The sequence below is a fragment of the Panthera leo genome, chromosome C1 (genome assembly GCF_018350215.1).
Source record: "Panthera leo isolate Ple1 chromosome C1, P.leo_Ple1_pat1.1, whole genome shotgun sequence".
NCBI lineage: Eukaryota > Metazoa > Chordata > Mammalia > Carnivora > Felidae > Panthera > Panthera leo.
This window is the reverse complement of record NC_056686.1, coordinates 72226502-72248353: the sequence shown is the minus strand read 5'-3', so window position 1 is coordinate 72248353 and position 21852 is coordinate 72226502. Positions and strand designations below refer to the sequence as shown.

Genomic DNA, 21852 nt, shown 5'->3' with positions numbered 1-21852 from the left:
AGCGCCTGCAGTTGCTGCCAGCCCCCTCGCACCAACTAGATCTCCGAAGTGGGTGTGTGAGCTTGTCTGACAAATGTTCCAGCGCGGGTTGTTTCCAAGGACTTCCCCCACCCTTCACCCCCTTCATCTCCTTCCCTCCCCCAACCCTTCTCTCCTCCCAGGCCCAAAGCTGAGGGCTCCACTGGAGTCACAGAGTCGCCTTTGAACCGCAAGTGAACTCGAGGGCTGCACTCGCGGCCGATCTCCAGCTGCTGCCGGCGCCCCGCCGCCTGCCAGTGAGGTCTCGCCTCTCGCCCGCCCTCCCAGAGGAGCGCTCCCCCCCGGGCTTGTCCGTTACCGAGCTAGGGAACTAGAAAGCCTAGCTCCCGTAGATCTACCCTTTGCGTGCTATTTCTCCCCCCCCCCTTCCTATTTCCCTCCTCCCTGGTTGTTGTTGTTGTTGTTGTTGTTGTTGTTGTTGAGGTTTTTGGAGCATCGTTTACATGTGAGTTTTTTGTTTTTATTTTTTTCCTTTTTCGTGGCCAGTACCTGCACCCTTAGCAGTTCGGAGTTGCCTTCTGTTTTCCGTTAGTGCTTCGCTGCAGGGACAAATGCATACAAATGCATTTAGGAGCCCACAGGACAAGGCGTGGAAAGGTCTCCCACACGGCAAAAACGTAAGTAGCCCAATCGCCAGGATGCAAGGGCTAGACTCACCCCTCTCCCCAATCCCTGGACCCACTGGGCGGGTCGGAGATCTGTGCTCCCGCTCCTTGGCACTTTTTAAAGTTGGGAGCCGGCGAGCAGCCGTGGCATCCTCCCCTTGTCTCCTCAATTTGTAAAACGCCGTGTTTGAAAGGAAGCCTCCTGCCAGCGGATCTCTCAGTTTATGCTAAAGAGGTCCTGTGGCTGGTAAGGAAAAGCTCGCTGGCGCGCGTCCCGGTTCCGGCGGCAGAGGCTCCCGCGGCTCCCGCGGCTCCCGCGACTCCCGCGACTCCCGAGCTGAGCTCGGAAGCCCGCCGGGGCTCCAGCTCCCGCCGCCCTCGCGCCCTCCTTCCTTCTTTCTCAGGGCCCTGGCTGAGGTTCTGCTTTCTCGCGGTGCTTGTTCCGGCGTTCAGCCTGGGGATTGATGGGGTGCTGGCGGTCCTCTGGGCTCTGTGGCCGCAGCCTGGACCACGGGGAACAGACATGGGGCAGGGGGGCCGGAGCTGGGGAGAGGGTACCGGCAAAACCTCGGGCATCAGGGCGCGACTGCACTCAGAGGCAATCTCCTCTTGTTGTTAGGAAGCCAACACACGTGCTGCCCATCTGGGGCCGAGGCTGCGTCCTGCTCCACCGGCCTGTCACTGGGGAAGGGGCTGGACGCGGGGGCGGGGCTGCTCCTCCCGCGGAGGGTTAGCGCAGGCCCGGACTGGCACCCCACCTCCTCTTTGGGCGCTGGTACCTGCTCCTACTCCCTCACTGGGATCAGAGAGTGGAGGGGGGTGCGTGCCTGGGCTGGCTACCCTGCTTCCCCGGGAAGAGGTCAGTGGGTTATGCAAGTTTGTTTCTGGCCCCGGGGCGGGCGGGACCAAAGTGGCTGTGGTCGTTCTCTCCCCCAAGCTGCCCCTTGGGAGAGTAGGTGGGAGGTGGGCAGGGGGCAGAACTGACCGTGCCCGCTGAGGGCAGGCGGAGGGAGGCGGGGCGCGGAGAAAGACCGCCTTGTGGCAGTGTTTGTGTGCACATGTGCTTCCCAGCCGCGTGCAGCCGTGCGTGGCTGGGGCTCGCCCTCACTCTCCTCTGACCCCTTGGAGCCTGGGCGGCTGGGCTTCCGTGCTACCGAGGACGCACCTTCCCACGCTCCCGCAGCCGGACGAATCAGTGGGGAGGAAGGCTCGCAACGCTGGGCGTGGGCCCAGGTGCCCGCGACCAGGGAGGTCCCGGTCCCAGAAGAGGTCAGGCAATGCTGGTCACCTTCCCCAGGGCGGCTCACGTGGGTCGCACCAGCTTCCCAGGCAGGTTTCCCGCCACATTTCTGAAGAGCCCCTCAGCATGGACCCGCTTGGAAAGCCAGGCTCCAGGCGCCGCGGATCCTGCGGGACCACTCGCATCTTCCTGCTGATACGGGCGGGTGGAATGGTGGAATGAGCTTCAGGTCCCCGAGGGGAGGCTCCAACGGGAGAAGCTGGGTGAGGCCCTCCACCTCCTGTCCGGCCGACGCCTCCGCGTTCATCCCTGTGCCCTTCTTGCGCTCCCGGCCAGCTCCCAACCGGAGGGCTTTCCCTTGGACACTGAGTAAGACCTGCGTCGCTGCCCAGCCATCCGCGGGGTTGGTAGCTTTGCTCCATCTCGAGGATTAAAGCAGATCTTCTCCTGGCCTCTGTCTTGTCTGGTTTACGCTTCCCTTCCAGACGCTCCCAGAAAAGGCCCTGCATAAATTTTTGGGCAGTTTGGGGTTTGTAAATTGGGTCCAGATGATTGGGGGGAGGGAGGCAGAGAAACGAAACAGAATGGATTACACCAAGGAACTGAGGAAAAATTAGACTACGTGGAATGGGAAAAGAACCCTGTCAGAGAGACGCTGGGTTGGTTGATAGAGGATTGTGGGAGAACACACGGGGCTAGAAGGCCTCTCTGCCAGGGGGTACCTTGCAGCTTCCTTGACATCCAGCTTATTCCACTACAGTTGTCAGTGAGGGTGGGCTGCAGACAATTAAGAAGTAATTCAAAGAGGGGCGCCTGGGTGGCTCAGTGGGTTGAGCATCCGACTCCGGCTCAGGTCATGATCTCACAGTTGCATGAGTTTGAGCCCCGCATCCGGCTCTGTGCTGACAGATTAGAGCCTGGAGCCTGCTTGAATTCTGTGTCTCCCTCTCTCTCTGTTCCTCCCCCACTCATGCTCTGTCTCTATCTCTCCTTCAAAAATAAATAAAAACATTTAAAAAATTAAAAAAAAAAAAAAGAAGTAATTCAAAGTTACATCAGATTGCAGCCCCTTATACCTCCAACTATACACATGCCAAGTAGGGAAAAGGTAGTTACTGATTGATCTGAGAAAACTGTTTCTCAAAAAAAAAAAAAAAAAAATCCAACTTCCTTAAAGAATTATGCGTTCTTCAATTTGAAAAAACAAAAACTGCTACCAACCCTGTAGGGGAGGGGACTTGGCAGAAGCAGCTGATTAGCTGATGATAATGTCAAGCCACTGAATTAAACCTTAGAGTTTCTAATGAAATCCTTGAGGTTTTAATTTTCCACCATCCTCTTGTGGTGAAGTTTTTGTAAGAGCAGGAGCAGTTTTTTAAAAATCACAATTCTGATTAGTCATCCAAAAACATTTACAGTTTTAAAACTGGATCCTTTGTTTCATGGGGCTGCTTTTTTTTTTTTTTTTTTTTTTTTAATGTTTATGTATTTTTGAGAGAGAGAGAGAGAGTGATCTCAGGCACAAGTGCATGAGTGGGGGATGGGTAGAGAGAGGGAGACACAGAATCTGAAGCAGGCTCCAGGCTCTGAGCTATCAGCACAGAGCCCCATGTGGGGCTCAAACCCACAAATTGTGAGATCATGACCTGAGCCCAAGTTGGACACTTAACCAACTGAGCCACCCAGCTGCCCCGCATGGTCCTGCTTTTAGGTGAGTTGCTTAATGTGAATTTGTGGAAGTAATAAAGGGAGATTAAAACCAAAAGTCAGGGTTAGATACTATTGTTGTAATCACAGGGTTTCCATAACCAAGGTGGGGGGAGGGGAGGAGTTTTGAATATAAACATCTATTTCCTAGTTGGCATGAAATTCTATTCTTTAAAGTTGCTAAGTTATCTTTGCTATCAAGTAGATGTTTAAAATAAAACTGATGTCTCAAGGACAGGTATTGTAAATTATGGAAAGTAATTTTGAGTGTTGCTTAGACATTCTGCTTGGTAATCTGTGAAGTGACAGGAGAAAAATAAATTTTATCCTGGGAGTGAAAATAGCTGTGCTACTTTCCTTGCCATGCTTTGCAACTGTGACTTATTTTAGAACTTGTAACTCTGAATGAGAAGTGAAGACCATTTCCTTTTCATTCTCATAAAGGGCTAACATTATTCTGTCATTCATTCACTCAATCATGCACTCATATATTCAACAAATGTTTTCTGAGCTCCAGCTATGTGCCCAGCATTGTTCTAAGCAGAAGGGATACAGTGGTGGAGCAAGACAGAAACACAATTGCTGTCCTCCCTACGTGCCCAATCTGGTATTGGAAAAAGAAAATGAACAACCAAGTATAACAAAATGAGATAAAGGTATAGGCAGGAGGACACCTAGCAGTCCTGGGAAGGTGGGGTGTATATGGAAGGGTAATCCTGGAAAGAAAGGCTCACCAAAGGAAATGAAATCCACACAGAGACCTAACTGGAAAAGGCATGGAACTTTCCAGACAGAACATTAAAAGGCTGAATGGTGAGACAGCACAGTTCATCTGAGGGCCTGGAAGAAATGAAGTTGGTTGAAGCACACATACTTGAGAAGGAATGACCAGAGCTGAATCTGGAGACCAGAGACCAGATTGTGACAGGCCTTTAAACCAGGTTACTTTCTTAGCTAAACATATGGAGGTTAGGATGACCTCACTCCTTGGTCTTGGAATCAGTGTGCATGTAGAAGACACTAGAGAAGTTGTATGTTTATTGAAACTCAAGACCACCTGATAGTCTTACTAACTGAAGATTGACTCATTCATTTAACAATCTTTATTTAACAGTGCTGTGTGTCAGGAACTTCACTAAGGCTAGGTAGCAATCATTTTAACAATCTCTTTGGTATTACAAGGACGGACTAGTTGAGGTATTTTTCTTCCCTGCTACTGATTGGACCCTAGACATTGTGATCCCTTGAAGTGCTTAGGCATTTATCTTCCCGTACTTCATAAATTCCCTCTACACTTGGAAATTAACCAAAAGTTCTAATGCTTCACACTGCATTAGTTATACAAGTACCTACTGAGTTGAACTGATTGAGAAAGTCATTGTATGTAAGCTAGTGACTACTCCCTGAATCACCCAGCTTTATCCCCACTGCTGGGATGAGAAATGATTTTCAGGTATTTGAGGAATAAAGGACAGAAATTTTACTATTTCTGGATCTTTGCAACAAGTAAAGTTCGCATAACAAAGTTTTTGACTTGTAAATGTAGTGTAATGGAAATTGTTGAAATTATCTATGTATATCACATGTGAGTCGTTTTCAGATTATTTTGCCTTTTCCAACTGGTTTAAATTAAAATCACCAACTCACAAAACAAATTCCCTATTCCTGAGATTTCACAAGTCCTTCCTACTATTCTAACTTGAATCTATGTAGGAATGAGCTTTAGTAGCCTGAAGACATAATACCTGAGAGTCTCATGGGCAGCCTAAACAAAAAGATGCCTGGGATTCCCCTAAAGTAACTAAAACCCTTCAGAAAAGGAGAAAGTTGAATAGCTCTAAGAATTATTTAGGGAAGATGCCTGGGATGGATATTAGTTCCTTAAATATTCTGAGTATGGTCTTTGGATATCTATTTCCTGTCTGATCCCCTCCAGGCCTTTACCTCTCACATGTCTGGTTATGTTTTGATTGTGGCTTCTGTCACACTGAAAATGTGGCTAGCAGACCAGACACACAGAGTATTTCATATTTTGTTAGAAATCCTCAGATATTAAGATCATGGGTTATATTTTCTAAACTTTTATTGACTGTTACCATATTGTTGACTTCTTTTAGATCCCGTCTGTTTTTGTGTAATGCCTGAGTATATGTTCTGGTTAGTTTATATTAGTGACTTACAGTCCAGACATACAGAAAAGTGAACAAAAACAGACATGCTTCAAATATTTGAAAAGTATTCATATTTAATATAACAACTAGAGTTTTTGTTGAAGTAAATATGTGAACAAATGAGCAAACTTAGTAGACTATTTTAGGTTACATAATTAAGAGAGTATTGCATGGAACTGTAGGAAGACGTTTCCAGACTTGTTAAATATCATGTCTATTATATATGGTGATTTATGGAATATCTTGCTAAATAATTTGATCTTTGTCATCTAATGCTAGTATACTAACAGGAGCCCACCACACAGAGATTTTGAGGTTTTATATTTGGAATGTAAAATATGAAATTTATATTATACCATCACATAATAGAGAAGTTGCCAAGACTCGGGAAATTGAAATGACCCACCCAAGGTCACAGCGTAAGTTACAAATAGAAGCAGGTTTAGTATTTTGACTCCAGTGTAGTTTTATTTTCTTATTAACCATGTGGTTTTCTCTCCAGCTTAATACGGGTTTAATTTTTAACTTATTCAAGGACTCCAGCAAGACTTAGCACTAAATGCATGCATAGTACAATGGGACAAGCACAAAGTACAGCTGATGCCCCTGAGAACTCTATTATCGGCTCATGTGGAAATGTGTATTTTTTCTTAATTAAGTGAATGTATAGTAAGTGTGATATCATGGGGGAGGAGGGCAAAATCAAAGAAATAAACAAGCCCAACCCAACCATTTTCCAGAAAGCTTGGATTTATTAGACATCCATTTCATACAGTGATGGAGTTTGGCTCTTTAACTGAGTGTGTCAATTAAGCTTGATGTCTTCTCTGTGTTCCCACTTCAAAGATGAGAAAAACAGTTAAAATGAAAAAAAGGAGAAGAGGAAGCCTTTCCACTTAACCTATCATAACAGATATTTTTAAGTTCTTTTTTCTCTTCTTTCTCTCTTTGGACAACCAACTAAAAGTACCCTTATTTTACTTTCCTTTTCTCAAGTGTTAAAAGAATTAGGTCCATAGGGAAGAATTGAATTCCTCATTCATTGGGAGATGTTACTGTTTCTCCTTTCCTTTTTAAAAATGTTTACTAATTGTCAATTTCATGTAACAAATAGATAAAAGGTGAAAACTTGTTGCTTGTTCAGATATTTACTTACTAATTAATCCTAAAAGGTACAATATATATGGGATATAATAAATTTACAATTATAGCATTAAGAGTACAGAATCCAGCCCTCTTTAGGGATGATGGAAACTTCACGGAGCAGATGTTATTCAAATTAGGCTTTGATGATATTTAGGATTCTGACAGGTGAAGACTGAGAGGGCATTTCAGACACTTACAAGGTCTCTCCAGGGAATACAGTATAATGCGATATGGCTGGAGCTTCAGGGGAGGGTGGGGGGTGGTGGTTAGGCATAATGGAATCCATATTGCTATGGATATGGATATCCATATGTTCTTCCTTAGTTGGCTGTTAGTTTGGGGCATACTTAGAAAGAGAGAAAGAAAATCTCTATTTCAGTCATCAATCTCTACCTCTCTATTAGTCATCAGTTTTAATACATAGGTACACTTACATAATGTATGGCTCAACTGATTTGTCATAATCCCCTAAGATCACCTGGCTAAGGGATGTTTGATGTGTTCAGGTTTTCCTGCCTTACACCAGGAATGGACTTGTTAGCATGTCTAGAAAGAACTTTATTTTTCATTTTTCTCCCCTGAGGTCATTGGGGAAGTCTATGAGTTGGCTGAATTGCTAAATGAATAGTGCCGGTTGCTGTACTCTTCATTAGTTAGCTTGCTCTGAACGAAAAAGTGCCCGTTGGGTTGTTTCTAAACTCTAAGTGAGCCAGATTACCTTGGGAAGTACAGCTGATGCGCCTGAGTGTTTCCTTTCACATTCCATTTTCTGCTAAGACAGCATAATTCTGATGTACTCTCCTTCAGTGATTTTAATCCTTACTTTTTAGTCTCACTGATATATATCCTGTCAGTTATTTTGTTGAAATATAAATTTGAAAGGGAAAGAGCTTCTTTCTACTCAAAGTCTAGATCACACTGGGATCTATCCTGGAGAACCTAGAGATAGCATTTTTATCTCACACAGAGGTCCTCAACTTGTTTGCACAGTAGAACCAGGTGGGGAGTGTTTAAAAATCTCTGTACCACACACAAATTAAAATCAGAATCTGTGGGACAGGAGGTAGGGAGGGCAGGACCCGAGTATTAGTAGTTTTTAAAACTCCCCAGCTGATTCCACTGTGCGGTGAAGATAAAAAACAGATCCCAAACAGGCTTTTCATCATCTCTTGAACATCATCTGTTCCAGAACAGTGGTCCTCAGAGTGTAAACCCCAGACATACAGCACCAGCATTGCCTAGGAACTCTTTATAAATGCAAATTCTCACCCCCCACCCAGACCTAGTGAGTCAGAAGCTCTCTGGGTGGAGCCCAGCAATCTTTAACAAGCCCTTCAGGTGATTCTGATGCATAGCAAAGTTTGAAACCACTGATCTAGAACAGGAGAAAAGGATAAAACAAAACACAAGGGTTGGATAACCTAATGTTGTGTCATAAAATTAGATATATGTGATTTTAACAAAATAATATTTGTGTTTTAAGTACAATGTAACTATAAATAGAAAATGTTCTAAATTCTTTTTTTCTCAGAGTTTGGTATACGCACAATCTATATTAGAATCTCCTACTTAAAAATGTATCCAAACTGAGGATTCACTCCAAATTTATGATTCATAATCTCTGAGACAAGCCCAGAATTTACATTTTTCACAAGTTCCTCAGGGGGTTCTTTTAGCAAACTAAGCACTGTTTTACATGGATGACACCATACATAAGAGTCTGTTATATGCTTCATTAAAATGTTATGGTTCAGCCATTTGCCCATATCAGTTGAGATTTCTGTAATTATTCAGTTAATTAGTTTATAGAGTTGGCGACAGTTTTAAGTATTCTATCAAAACTGTCTTATCAAAGCTGTGCTCTGTACTGAGCATGACCGTAGACTGTACATTTTTCACTTACTAAGATATGGTTAAGACCATTTTAATACAAATGATAGTTCCATTATACCAAAGAGAATAGTACAATTATATATTGTTGGCCCACTTTGTAAAAGATTATCTTTGTTATGTTAACATGCTCCTTATATGAGTTGATAAAGATAAAAACATTTATTATTGGTAATAAGTAGGAAATGTACCAACTGCTCTTAGTATACCAGGAACTTTTAAGAAAAAGTGATTTTCAGATGGCTTTGTAATCACTCCTTACAGAACTACATTTTGCATAAATGTCATTTGAGGAGTCCCTGGTTTAGAATAGAAAACAGAATCGGGTAATAAAATACTGTTTTCAGCAAGCTTATCATTCCTTTTTGAATTTATCTCTGTGAATTTCACCTGGGTGGTGGATATAGCCAATTATGAAGACCCCTTAACAAAATCTATCAAAAGTTTGGTTATACTAAAAAAAAAAATCACAAAATATTTTTTCTTAGCTATCAATATGAATGAACATTTTGATCTGCGGTGATTGAGTACAATGCTCAAAATTACTGCAAATCAGAATGTTTGATGTTGACATCTACAGGCCATTGCTGTTTTCAGAACTGAATGGAGTATCATGAATTTAGTGCAAGTGACATTCAAATGGCTTCAATATGATAACCAAAAGGATTTTACATATAAACATTTATTTAAACATATCACTGTTGGGGCACATGGGTGGCTCAGTGGATTGAGCATGCAGCTCTTGATTTCAGCTCTGGTCTTGATCTCATGGTCATGAGATCTATCCCTGCTTCCAGCTCTGCACTGGGTGTGGAGCCTACTTGAGTGAGATGAGTAGATGAGAGAGATCACTCTCTCTCTCTTTCTCTCTCTCTTTCTCTTTCTCTCTTCCTCTTTCCCTCTTTCCCTCCCTCCCCCCTCTCTCTTTCCCTCCCTCTGCCCCACCTCTACTCATCCTCTGCTCTTTCTCTCATTCTCAAAAATAAATTACTGTTTCCATCAATTTGTAAACACTGTGGTTAAGTGACTATAAGTTATGTGGCTTTGTGTAAACATATTACTTTGTATAAAATTGCATGTATGATAATTTGACATAATATGTGATAATAATAATTGATAATATTATTTATACTTGTTCACATTTATGGAGTGCTTCCTGTGTGCCAGGTACTGTTTTGTGTGCTTTACATGAAAATTTTTAATTTACAAAAACCTTATGAGATAGATCTAACAGATGAAGAAACACCAAGGCAATAGAAAGTACTCCTGAGTCATACAGTAAGTGGCAAAGGTGGAATTAAATTTGGAGCCCTTGCTCTTAACCAATATGACTATTAAAATACTGTGTTAATTAAAATAATAGCTTACTTCTTAATCATGCACTACAGTTCATTTTGGATTTTATATGATTTATAGGTTGTAAATATCCTCTCAAATCCACCCCCTTTGTTTTTAGGAAACTGCTTCTTCATTTTATTGTGCTATGTGTGGCAGACAGTGCTGTTCATGCACAAGAACAAGGTAAGAAAGCTACCTTGCTACGTATTTGCTTATATAAAAATTCTGCTTCCAAACAGCAAAGTATATGACTGTAAAATCGTCGTAACCTTAAATTCAACATGCAACAATAAAAAATTCTACCCAGTACAATGAGAATGTAAGGGTGAAGAAACCAATTTTGGGGGGAAATATGACCTTTAAGAAATTACTCAGATCTTCCGTCTGTGAAATTGCTTACATTTTTAAGCAAACTCTCTATAAAAGGGAAGTTGTGTACAGTGAAAAGGCTTTGCTTGTGACTTCATTTTAAGTGGGAGTTCTTGGGGGTGGTAAGCTGTGACTGAATTACCTTTGCACTTCTTGAAACAACACAAGCATATACTAAATGTTCCATCTAGATTTACATCATTAAGAAACAAAATAAAATTTGCATACCAGTGGGTTTGGGATATGATTTAAATGGAGAGGTTTAGAAAATAATTCAATGTTTTCTTTTTGCTTGCTAGCTAGTTGTTCTGGTAGTATGGTGATAGAGTTTCAGGAATCTGTGTATACTCTAATTTATTTATTAAGCAACATTTTAAAAAGTATCTTGTATTTGACACATAATATCTTAATTGCCAGCGATTAAAATTTAAGTAAGATAGTGTCTCTGGCCTCAAAATGTAAAAACAAGTGTCTTGTCAAAGGTTAAAAACTAAAACGCCAAAGTCAAAGAGAAAAACTATGAAACTATGCTGGATCTACAGACATACTACAGACATCACCATGTCCCCATTATTATTATTATTTTTTTTTTTACTCCTCTGTCTTACATTAGCAGGGCTGCCAAATTATTCATTCTTACAAAACCAAGATTTCAATTCAGTGACCAATTCAACAAGCCACTTGGCAATTTGTTCAATCAACTAAATATCAGTAAGAAAGAGACAAGAAAGGGAAATATGTATAGGTAGCAAGAGGTTGCACAAAGGAAGGGGCACTGCTGTATCTGATTGACCAAAGTGATAAGTAGGTAAGTATTCTCGGCCAAGTAGCATGTAGAGGAATTAAAATGTATCTTGGAAGGCATTTTCTAATTCTATTTTATGGGGAAATGGTTAAAATAGGTCACATGTCACATATAACTTCATGAAATGCTATTCTTACCAAGTCATTTCTGTTACTTTATTTTGCTTTAATTAACCATGAAGAGGAGAGAAACTATATCTTCTGGTTCATTGTTATTACTTAAACCTTCTGAGAACTTATCATGTACCAATCCCATGCTTGTAGAATATATATTCGCCACTATCCCATCACAGGGTTTTTTGTAATTATGCCTGTGATAGAATTGCTGGAAATAAGGTTAAGAAGAATAAGTAACGACTCCAAGGGTTACAGGATAATAAATGGAAGAACTAAGATTTGAACTCAAGTATTTTGATTGTGAAGTCTACAAATTCTTTACAAGTAAGCCTCCAGGACCACAGAGAAGATCAGAAAGAAAGAAAATTGCCATTATTAGTTACGTATATATTTTGCTGGCACTTATATACATTATTCTAATCTTCATAATGAACCTGCAGGATAGAGATTATAGATAAAGAAACTAAGGCTCAAAGAAGGGGCTTGCTCAGGCTCATGCAGTAGTACTTGAATCTAGGCTATCTCTGACAACAACAAAAAACTCTTTTTTCACTACACATCTTCTTGCTTCATAATTGCCATCTGCTGGAGTCATGAGTTTAATACTTTACAAAAGGTAGCGTTATCAAGATATTAAAAACTGAGGCAAAGAAAGATATAAGGAAAACAATATTTTTGAATAGATTTTTTTAAAAAATTTGGAACCAATGAAAGAAATATCTTTCAACCTTAAGATTTCATTTATAGAATACAAAATAATGCTCCTTTATTTCAGGGTGTACTTCACAATTTTTAGTCTCTCTATAACCATAACATTTTATTGTGAGTTCTTAATAAAAAGAAAAATCTTGTTAAAACCTCTTTAACATCCAAAAATTGGATACTTCTGAGTTAAAGAAAAAATGAAATGAAATGAAAACAGTAGTGTGTTATCAGAAACTTAGAAGTACTTTTTTCCTAAAGTAGATTTTTTGTTAAATTGGCATGACACAATAATGTAACATTTAATCAGGAGTTGTCACTATCACTAATTCTTCTCAGATACTCCAAAAGAATTTTAAACCTTCTTTGAAAAAGATTTTCCAAAAAAATACCAAATATTCCAACCATTTGATTTGGGTGGGGGATGATTCCTTCTAGGAGCTAAAATTCTCCTGTTCTTCCGTGGATTGGTAATTCTCTAAGCTTCCTGTAGAGTTAATGCCTCGCATCTGTGTTAAATCCAGTGTCCTAGAACTCGTGTTTCGTTTTCATCATCCATTTCCTTAGTTGAATGTAGTGTATCATCCAGTGGCCTCCTGAAAATGTGTACATTACATTTCCAAAAATGTGTTTATTTCACACATGAGCATGAGGGTAATCTGGGTGGGTACAGAATTTTGGGCTGTAAATAGTTTTCTCTGTTTTAAAGACATTGCCTTCTGCCTTGCAGTTCAAGAAATCTTTTATACTAATTCTTTATAGGTGACCGTTTTATTTTCTTTCTTAAATATTTCAGATCATCTGTTTATCCTTGATGTTTTGAAATTTTGCAATAATGTGCCTTGGTACAGGTCTTTTTTCAACTTAATGTGCTGGGCATTCAGTAGGCCCTTTCAATGTAGAAACATCTTTAATTTTCTGGGAATTCTCTTGTGTTAGTGTTTTCTTTCTATTTATTTTATTAGAGAATTGAGTAGGATGTATTTGTCATTAATATATAACAAAACAACAACAAACCAAAATTATACTGAAAGCTTAAAAAGGAGGTAATTTAAAGAGTAAATTTAGCATGCAGGGATATACTTAGCAAGGGTCTGAAAGAATGGGATTTAAAAAAACACACACATTCATCTTGATATGGCAAGAAACTTAAGAAAGGTTAAAAAAAATTGAGATTGAAGAATGCCATGGAGTGAGCAGATATCATCAAAGGAAAAATATGTGAGGGGGCATTGGACCAACAGCAAGTTTAAGGGTCCTCAAGATGACTTTCAGTCTCAATAATGCTCTAGAAGACTCATAGAACCGAGTGAAATCTGTTATACTCACTGTTATGGTTTATTGCACCAGGGATATAGATTAAAATCAACCCAGGGAAGTGACACTTGAGTTAGGGTCTAGGAAAGTCCTGCATATGGAGCTTCCAGTTTGTCTTCTCTCAGTGGAGTCAGTGTCAACTTTCCCAGCAATGACATGTGACAATCTGCCCAGGATATTGCCAACCAGGATATTGCTCACCTGAGCCCTTATGTCCAGAGTCTTTATTGGGGCACCGTCATGTAGACGTGGTGGACTGACCATGTAGCTGACCTCAGTCTCCAGGCCCTTTTGAGCCACATGACCAAATCTCTTACTATAAATCACATTATGGGACTATCTTATGTGGTCCACAACCCTCAGATAAACAAAAATATTTTTATCAGGCAAGATATTCAAGAGCTTAAGAGAGTACCTCCCAGGAGCGAAGAACAAACATGCCTGTTCTTTGGGCAAGGTTAAATTTTTTACTACACAAGTAGCCTATAGGCTTTGGGTGCCATAGTGGAAAGGGTGGGAGGACTTGAAAAAGTGAAATCAAGATGGGGGTCCCAATGATTCACTTGTATAACTTGACAGTTTGCAATAAAACCACCATACCACTCACAGTTATAAGGATATTCTTAAATGTGCCAATCTACTCAGCCTCATCAACTGTGTCACAGACTCACCATTTCATATGAATACCAGTGAGAAACTTATTTTAAAATGAAGTCCTAAAACATTAACAAAAGAAGGGGTGTGCCTGGATGGCTCAGTCGGTTAAGCAACAGACTTTGGCTCAGGTCATGATCTCGCAGTTCATGAGTTCAAGCCCTGCATTGGGCTCTGAGCTTCCAGCTTAAAGCCTAGAGCCTGTTTCAGATTCTGTGTTTCCCTCTCTCTCTGCCCCTCCCCTGCTCTCTCAAAACTAAACAAACATTAAAAAAAAATGAAGCCATAATCCTTTAATGAAAGATTGAGGAGATGGAGAATGGTAAAAAGGTTTTTTTAAACAGGATATCCACAAGGCTGAAAGACCATGGATACTTCATTCCTTGTTTAATGATTCCCTTTTATTTCTAGTATACTATCTTGCTGAGAGTGATCCTTTTTTCCTACATTCTAAACTTTCCTGTTTTGATCTTTTAGGTTTGATCACCTTTGACATGTAGCAGAAATTAAAAAAAAGAAAGCTTGTTAGGAAGGCATGAGATGCGAGACTAGAAATGCAGGCAGGGATTAGATCACTAAGAGTCTGAGGGTTGAAATAAGAAATTTGAGTTTTGTACTAAAAGCTGTGACAACCACCGAGGTGTTATAGGAAGCAGTGTCATGAACTAAATGTTCATTTTGTTCTGTATTTTAGAAAGGTTTTTCTGGCAGCAGTGTGGATGACAGATTGGATAAGGGTGTCTTACAAGAGGCAGAGAAATCTATTAGGAGCCTAATATGATAATCTAAGAGTAAAGAGAGCTTAACTAAGGCTTGTATTGGACTTGATGACTAAATAGCTATGGAGAATGGGTGGAAAGGAAGTATCAGTGGTGATTGCCAGGTTTCTGCATTAGATGGTTGATTGATTCATTCATTCTTTCAAACAATACTTTGGACCCACTTTGTTTTAGTCATTATTCTATATGTTGGAATATAACAGTAAAACAAGATGAAGTACTACCCTCATGGACCATGTATACATATATAGTGTGGTATATAATGTATATGCATATGAAATGTGATATATATGATTTTATATATATATATATATATACATATATATATATATAATATATTTGTTAATTATGTCTCCCTAAATTTTTAGTGCTGTGAAGAAAAAATAAAGCATAGTAAGTAAGATATTGGAGAATCACTGGGGCCAGATGGATGACTATTTTATCTTTTAGATATTATTGTCAGGGAAGACCTCTTTGAAGAGGTCACATCTGAGCCTAGATCTGAATGAACTAAAGGTTTGGAGCATTCTAAACACAAAGAATAATAAGTGCAAATACCACAAATTCAAAATGAGGTTAGTGGTTTTAAGGAATAAGAAAAGACCAGTGTGGCTGGTACTAAGTAAGGTGGGATGAAATGAAAAGAAAGGAGATCAAGAAAGGTAAGAAGGGAGTGGATGGCATAGGTTTCATAACACCATGGAAAGGGTTTGGATTGTATTTTTACTGCAACGGGAAGCCATTGGAGGATTTTGTTCAGGAGAGTGGCATGATATAATTCACACTATAAAAATATTACTCTGGCTAGTGGTTTGATAGTGGGGCTCTTCAGTGAGAGAGGCACTAAAGTAAGAGGAACAGATTTGGGGGAAAATATGTTGAGTTAGAAGTGCTTGCAGGACATCTAATCTCTATTGCATAAATTCAGTAGGCAATTGGATATGCAAGTCCAGAAGAGAAGTTTGTGAGTCAGCATGTGTGGTTATTGAAATCATGTTTTGGATGAAGTCATTAGGCTTGGTGTTTACAGTAAAAAGAGTAAAGTGTTGTCTTGGTGACACCATGATTTATTCTCTGTTTGAGAATCAGTTCTGCTGTTAGAGGACATATGCATTCTTTAAAGTTGCCATGCTGAGAATTTGGGTCCAGAGGACTGTCTGCTTTCAAATTCTGCCTCTATATCCTACTTGGGTGACCTTGGGAAAGTTATTTAAATTCTCTGTGACCTAGTTTTTATAACTGTCAGAGTTAACAATAGTACCTACCTCGTAGGGCTATTGTGAGAATTATGTGGCTTAATAAAGTTGTGAGACCAGTGCTTGGTATGTAGAATTAATAAATGCTGCTGTTATTTTTATTCCTTAAAAAAATGCAAAGCACAAGTGAAATAAGTCAGACTGAGAAAGACAAATACCATATGATTTCACTCATGTGGAATCTAAAAACAAAAAACAAATGAATAAACAAACTAAACTCAGAATCAGACTGATAAATATAGAGAACAAATTGATAGTTGCCAGAGGGAAGGGGGGTGGGGGGATGGGTAAAACGGATGAAGGGGAGTGGCAGGTACAGGCTTCCCGTTATGGAAAAGAAGTCATGGGGATGAAAGGCACAGCATAAGGAATATAATGGTATTGTAACAGCATTGCATGGTGACAGATGGTACCTACACATATGGTGAGCACAGCATAACATGCAGACTTGTTGAATCATTATGCTGAACACTGGAGACTAATGGAACGTTGTGTGCCAACTGTACTCAAATAAAAAAAAATAAATTAAAATTAAAAAAAATTCTTAATGAAAAAAATGCAAAGCACTTAATAAAGTGCCTGGTTGGTAATCAATATTCTTTAAAAAGTAACTGATTTCCTGTATGACACAAACTGGATTGATTATGCGGTTAGGGCCACTCATGAAACAAGTAATTTATTATAGACAAGTACGTTTTTTGTTTATTTGTTTTGCTATATTCACTGGTACCAATTACCTACATTTAACCTCCAAATTGCAATTTGGTGATATCAAGGGCCAGACCTAAATTAACAATGAAGAGTCTGTTCTCTGACAGAAGTCTTTCTCCTATTCTCCCCACCCCCTCTCATCTGTGCCTTTTATCCTTAAGAGTCCTCTGTTCTCCCATCAATATCTGCTCAAAGCATTTGTTAAACATATTCACACTAAGATTTGAAAGTGAAAAACTGGATTAGCATTTAGAAATGCACTCAGATACCAACTCTGGTGGCCACTTACAGAATATTCCCCACTGTGAGATTCTGTGGGAATAATGATTAATTCCTGAGGCTTGCCAAAGGAAATATGAGGTGATGTGGAGAACACATTGCCTGTAAGGCAGTGTGATGAGGCAAAGATTAGAGACTTTGAAGCTACACTGACTGGACTCATATCCATTTCTACTATTTATCAGCTGTGTGATGTTGACCAGGTTATTCAATCTTTCTGGGCCTCAGATTCTTCATCTGTGAAATAGGTATATACTTGAAGTGTATAAACTTGAAACAATGAGAAATTATCTTCTTACTTCCATTTCTAGATATCATAAAAAAATTAATGAAATAATAACCCTGAAAACTCCATTTTCAGCAAAACTAGGGGACTGATAATATTTGCAAACTCAAAATATGCTGACAAAAGCATCTAAGTGCCAGCATAACCACACTTCCTAAAGATGAGGAGCATACCCTGAAATATTTCACCTTTAGCCCTTGTACGAAACAAGTGCTACAGGAACTGGGGTGGACAGAAGCTGCCCAGGGTCAAGAAGCACACATAGTAGCTAAATGGCCAGTGGGGACAGATCCCAAAACATGCACAAATCTACTTCCTAAGGTGAAGGATTCATTCTGAAGCATATACCAATGAGAATGGATAGAGAGGAGGGAGAGTAAAGTGTTGCCAGCTAGGCTGGCTATAGAAGTTCTGCTAGAAGGTTCAGAGAAAAAGGCTAGGTATATCAAAAAGCCATTTGAGAAGGAAACTCTGGTAATGCTGAAAGAGCCCTTTGGGTTTTGAGATTTGGAAGGCATGGCCCTCTGTCTTCTCCCCAGCATCCTTCTATAAATTGTTGGGCTATGAAATAATAAGTAACTAAAAATAAGTATAACAGACTAAATAGAAGGGTACAATAAGGAAGGTATAGGAGAAAGGAGCAAAATGAGAATGTACACATAAAAAAAATCACCTCTATGAAGGAAGATCATAAAACAGAAATATAAGAACTCAGGAGAAGGAAGAGATGGCAAGACATTAAAAGGATATGAATTGTGAGCTTGTAGAACTCAGAAAAAGATGTCGTAGGAAAACAATTTTATAAATCAAGATGAAATTGGAAGGAGCACAAAGAGAGATTAGACATTATAGGAAACATGGTAAAGACAGAAGTGAGAAAATCAAACAGAACTGAAGATAAAGAACATATTTTAAGAGATTACAAAGAATAACAGACACAGAAGACAGCAGTGGAGATTAAACATTATTATAATAGGAATTTTTGAAGAAGAAAACCAAAACTATAAAATAGAATATTCAAGGATGTAATTCATGAAAACTTTGCTGAAGCAAGCAACAACAACTAAACTTGAATCTAAACAACAAATGGGCATCTATATGCCTGGAAACATTTATCCAGAATGGTCAATATGAAGCCATATCCTAATAAAATCTGCACTTTACTTCAAAGATAAAGAACAGCTCTTTGGGGCATGTTGGTTAAAAAAAAAATGAGTCATTTAGAGAGAGAAAATTAGCCGACTTCAGACTTTTCTTTCCTAACATTCCACACCAATAGACAGTGGAATCATATCTCTAAGATATTCAAAGAAAGTATCAGCAAAGAATTTTATATCCAGTGAAACTTGAGATACGAGGCTACCAACAAACAATTCTAAAAAGTCAAATATCCAGGAAATTTTCCATGAACGCTTCTTGAGGAGACTAATAGAGGATAAACTTCATCAAAAAGGAAATAACTGAGATAACGATTACAAAGACTGGCTGTATAAGAAGAAAATTTGGGAACAGAACTGAATATAAATGCCATACAAATGTAGGAATGGTCCAATCACTGATAAATGGGAAGGGAAGGGGGAAAAAAAACAGGAAGTGTATTAAGTTTGCTGATTGGCTCATATGTAGAAGCTGGCTGGGAATTAATATTATCCAAAGCTGATAAATCAAATAAAAAGTACTATAAAGATATTTAACAATAAAAAAGTCAATACTAGGAAGCTAATTCTGATAGTAAGAGAAAGGGAGGAAGGGAGAAAAAAGGAAAAGGAAACACTATCCATAGGAAAGAAATAATAGATATGTCTAAATAAAGAGGACTAGGGACATTTTATATTTTTATCATTTTAAAGATAACAGAACAAAAATACAAATCTATCTAAAATATAATTCTTAAGCTATATCCCATAGATTTTGGTATGTAGTATTTTAATTTTTGTTATTTTTCTAAAAACTGTGTAATTTTTATTTGTATTTTCCCAATGACCCCAATGATTTAGGAGAAAATCTTTAAATTTTCCAGTTAAAGGTTTTTGGGTTTTTTTTTTTTCTGATTTTGTTATTAAAATCTAACTTGTTAGCATTGTGATTAGAGAATGGTGTCTAATTTGTACTTTCTGTTTTTAAAACTTAGCCTAATAAATTCTACTTAAATTAGGTCACAGAAAATAATGAATCAATACTATAGTTGATAAAGATAGTACAATATGAGAAAAAACAGACCAGTCTTAACTTGTAAATATTGATGTAATGATTCTACATACGTTGTTCTTCAAGAATCCAGCAAGGTATCAAAAGAGTAACATATAACCATCAAGTAGCTTTTATTTCAGGAATGGAAAGATGGTTTGATAACAAGAAACTTATGAATAGCAAATTCTCAAACACTTTTGACTTTTTAAAAATCTCAGCTATTTGTTATAAAAACTCTAAATTAGAATTGAAGGAAAATATATGAAATATTAAACACACACACATGTATATATAATACAGGTTTCAAATAATATCCTTTCCAGTGATATTTCCTTTAATGGAATCAGAAATTTGAGGCAGTATATAGCAGGGGTTATTTCTTTGGGTAAGAAGCCCTTGATATCATGCCACATAAATATGGTACTTCCTTTGTGTAAGGATAGCCTATTTGGCATATTATAATGATAACTTTCACAAAATATATGATTATATACACTTTAAGTGTCGTGATTTTCAAAGGAGCAGTGTTTCTAACATAGATTACTTCTCAGATTGAGATATGCACCTTCTTAGAGGCAGAAACCATTGTGCAAGAATACTCAGAGTCACCGACTAAGCAGACAGTTGTTCCAGGAATATAAATTTTCAATGAAGATTGAGGATGGGGATAGTTAATTGATTTCACTGGTAATTCATGTTATATATTAAAACAAATATAGCCATATTATAGAGAAAAATTAAAGTTTTTCCTAAATTATAATTGTAAAACATGAGAAGTCAAAGATTTTTTGTTTTATTTTTATGGGGCCTCTTTAAAATATTCCTCCCAAATTCCTGGAGACACATATAATTCTAAACTGATGTTAGGAATGTTTTGGTGGAAAAGTTTAAGAGACACTGTCATACTGTTTTAGATACAAACATTTATAACATTTGAAACTATTATAAAACTATGACTGCTTTATAAATAAAATGATGGTTGTTATAACCATAAAATAAAACACCTGAGTATTTTATAAAGCTCTCTGGTGAGAAAACATTTTAATTGTATTGCTAGGTTATGCATGAGTGATATTTGCTATTATTTTTGCTATTTGCAATAAACATGAATTATCGAATATCTACTAATTTCCTATAAAGGAAAAACTAAGATAATTCACATTTTTTTGGCTAATCTACAAAAGCTTTTTTCTCACTTATCACAGTTATGAATTCATATTCTTTGACATTTCTTGTTAGAAATGATTACATATATACAAAGTTACAGGTAGGAGATTTATAACACCCAAAATAATAATGATCCTGTGCCTGACTAAACTGTTCTATATCTCTAATACAGGATTCATCATTCTTCACAAATTGTATTTAATTTTATAAGACTATAGAAAGAAATGCGACATCTGATAAGATCCTGGTGGGGCAAATTCATTCATTTAGAAATTATAGAACTATTTGCAAGGCAAGAATAGTAGATATCCAATAATTAATTAGACACAGAATCTGTCTTCCAAGAGTTTATAATTGGATAGGGGAGATAAACAGTATACTATTAGTAACATTGCAATAAAAATAAACCAGAAAAAAGCCATTATTATATAAAGTTTATATTATGTACAACCTATATATAAAGTTTATGTTATATACGACCTATATTTCATATTATATAATAAATATTGGAAAGGGTCTAAAAATTGCTTTGATAAAAATTACCTTGGAGGACTGAGAAAATAACAGAAGCAAGAGAAACTTGGAAGGGAAAGAAAAAGTATGGTAATCATCAACAATAGGAATTTAAGTTTGCTTGTCCAGGAGATATCAGGGTGACTGGATACTTTATGTGTAGCACACCCTTACAGTATCAGGCACAGGGAGAACTCTTGCATAACTTGTAAATTTCCAGAAGGCTATCAGGGAAAAAAACCTGAAAAATTATAGTTTAAAAGATTATGTGAACTTAATTTGTACAGTGGTTTTCAAGTTATAAATTTCTTTTTGTAACTGTGTCCCCAGTTTCTCTTTAACTTAGAAGTCATAAAATTTTAAGTTCCAAATTAAAGAAGTAATATTCATTGGAGTAACAAATATGATTCCTCAATTGATTGAGAAAAATGAGAGAGCATTTACTAAATTTTAGGTTTAGGAATATAGGTTGTGTGTGTGTGTGTGTTTGTGTGTGCATGTATGCACGCATTAGTATATGCTTACGTGTGTGTGTGTTCCAAATTACTGAGTATAACATTTTACTCTTCCTT

General features: G+C 38.3%; 1 protein-coding gene across 1 annotated transcript in view; it reads left to right on the top strand.

The window, feature by feature from the left end:
- The first annotated feature begins 600 nt into the window (after positions 1–600).
- The window catches only part of COL24A1 (collagen type XXIV alpha 1 chain), a 404395-nt gene continuing 383143 nt past the window's right edge, over positions 601–21852 (top strand). Inside the window, exons 1-2 of the mRNA XM_042952735.1 lie at positions 601–656; positions 10255–10319. Of these exons, the coding sequence (XP_042808669.1) occupies positions 601–656; positions 10255–10319 (121 nt within the window). The remainder of the gene's footprint in view (positions 657–10254; positions 10320–21852) is intronic.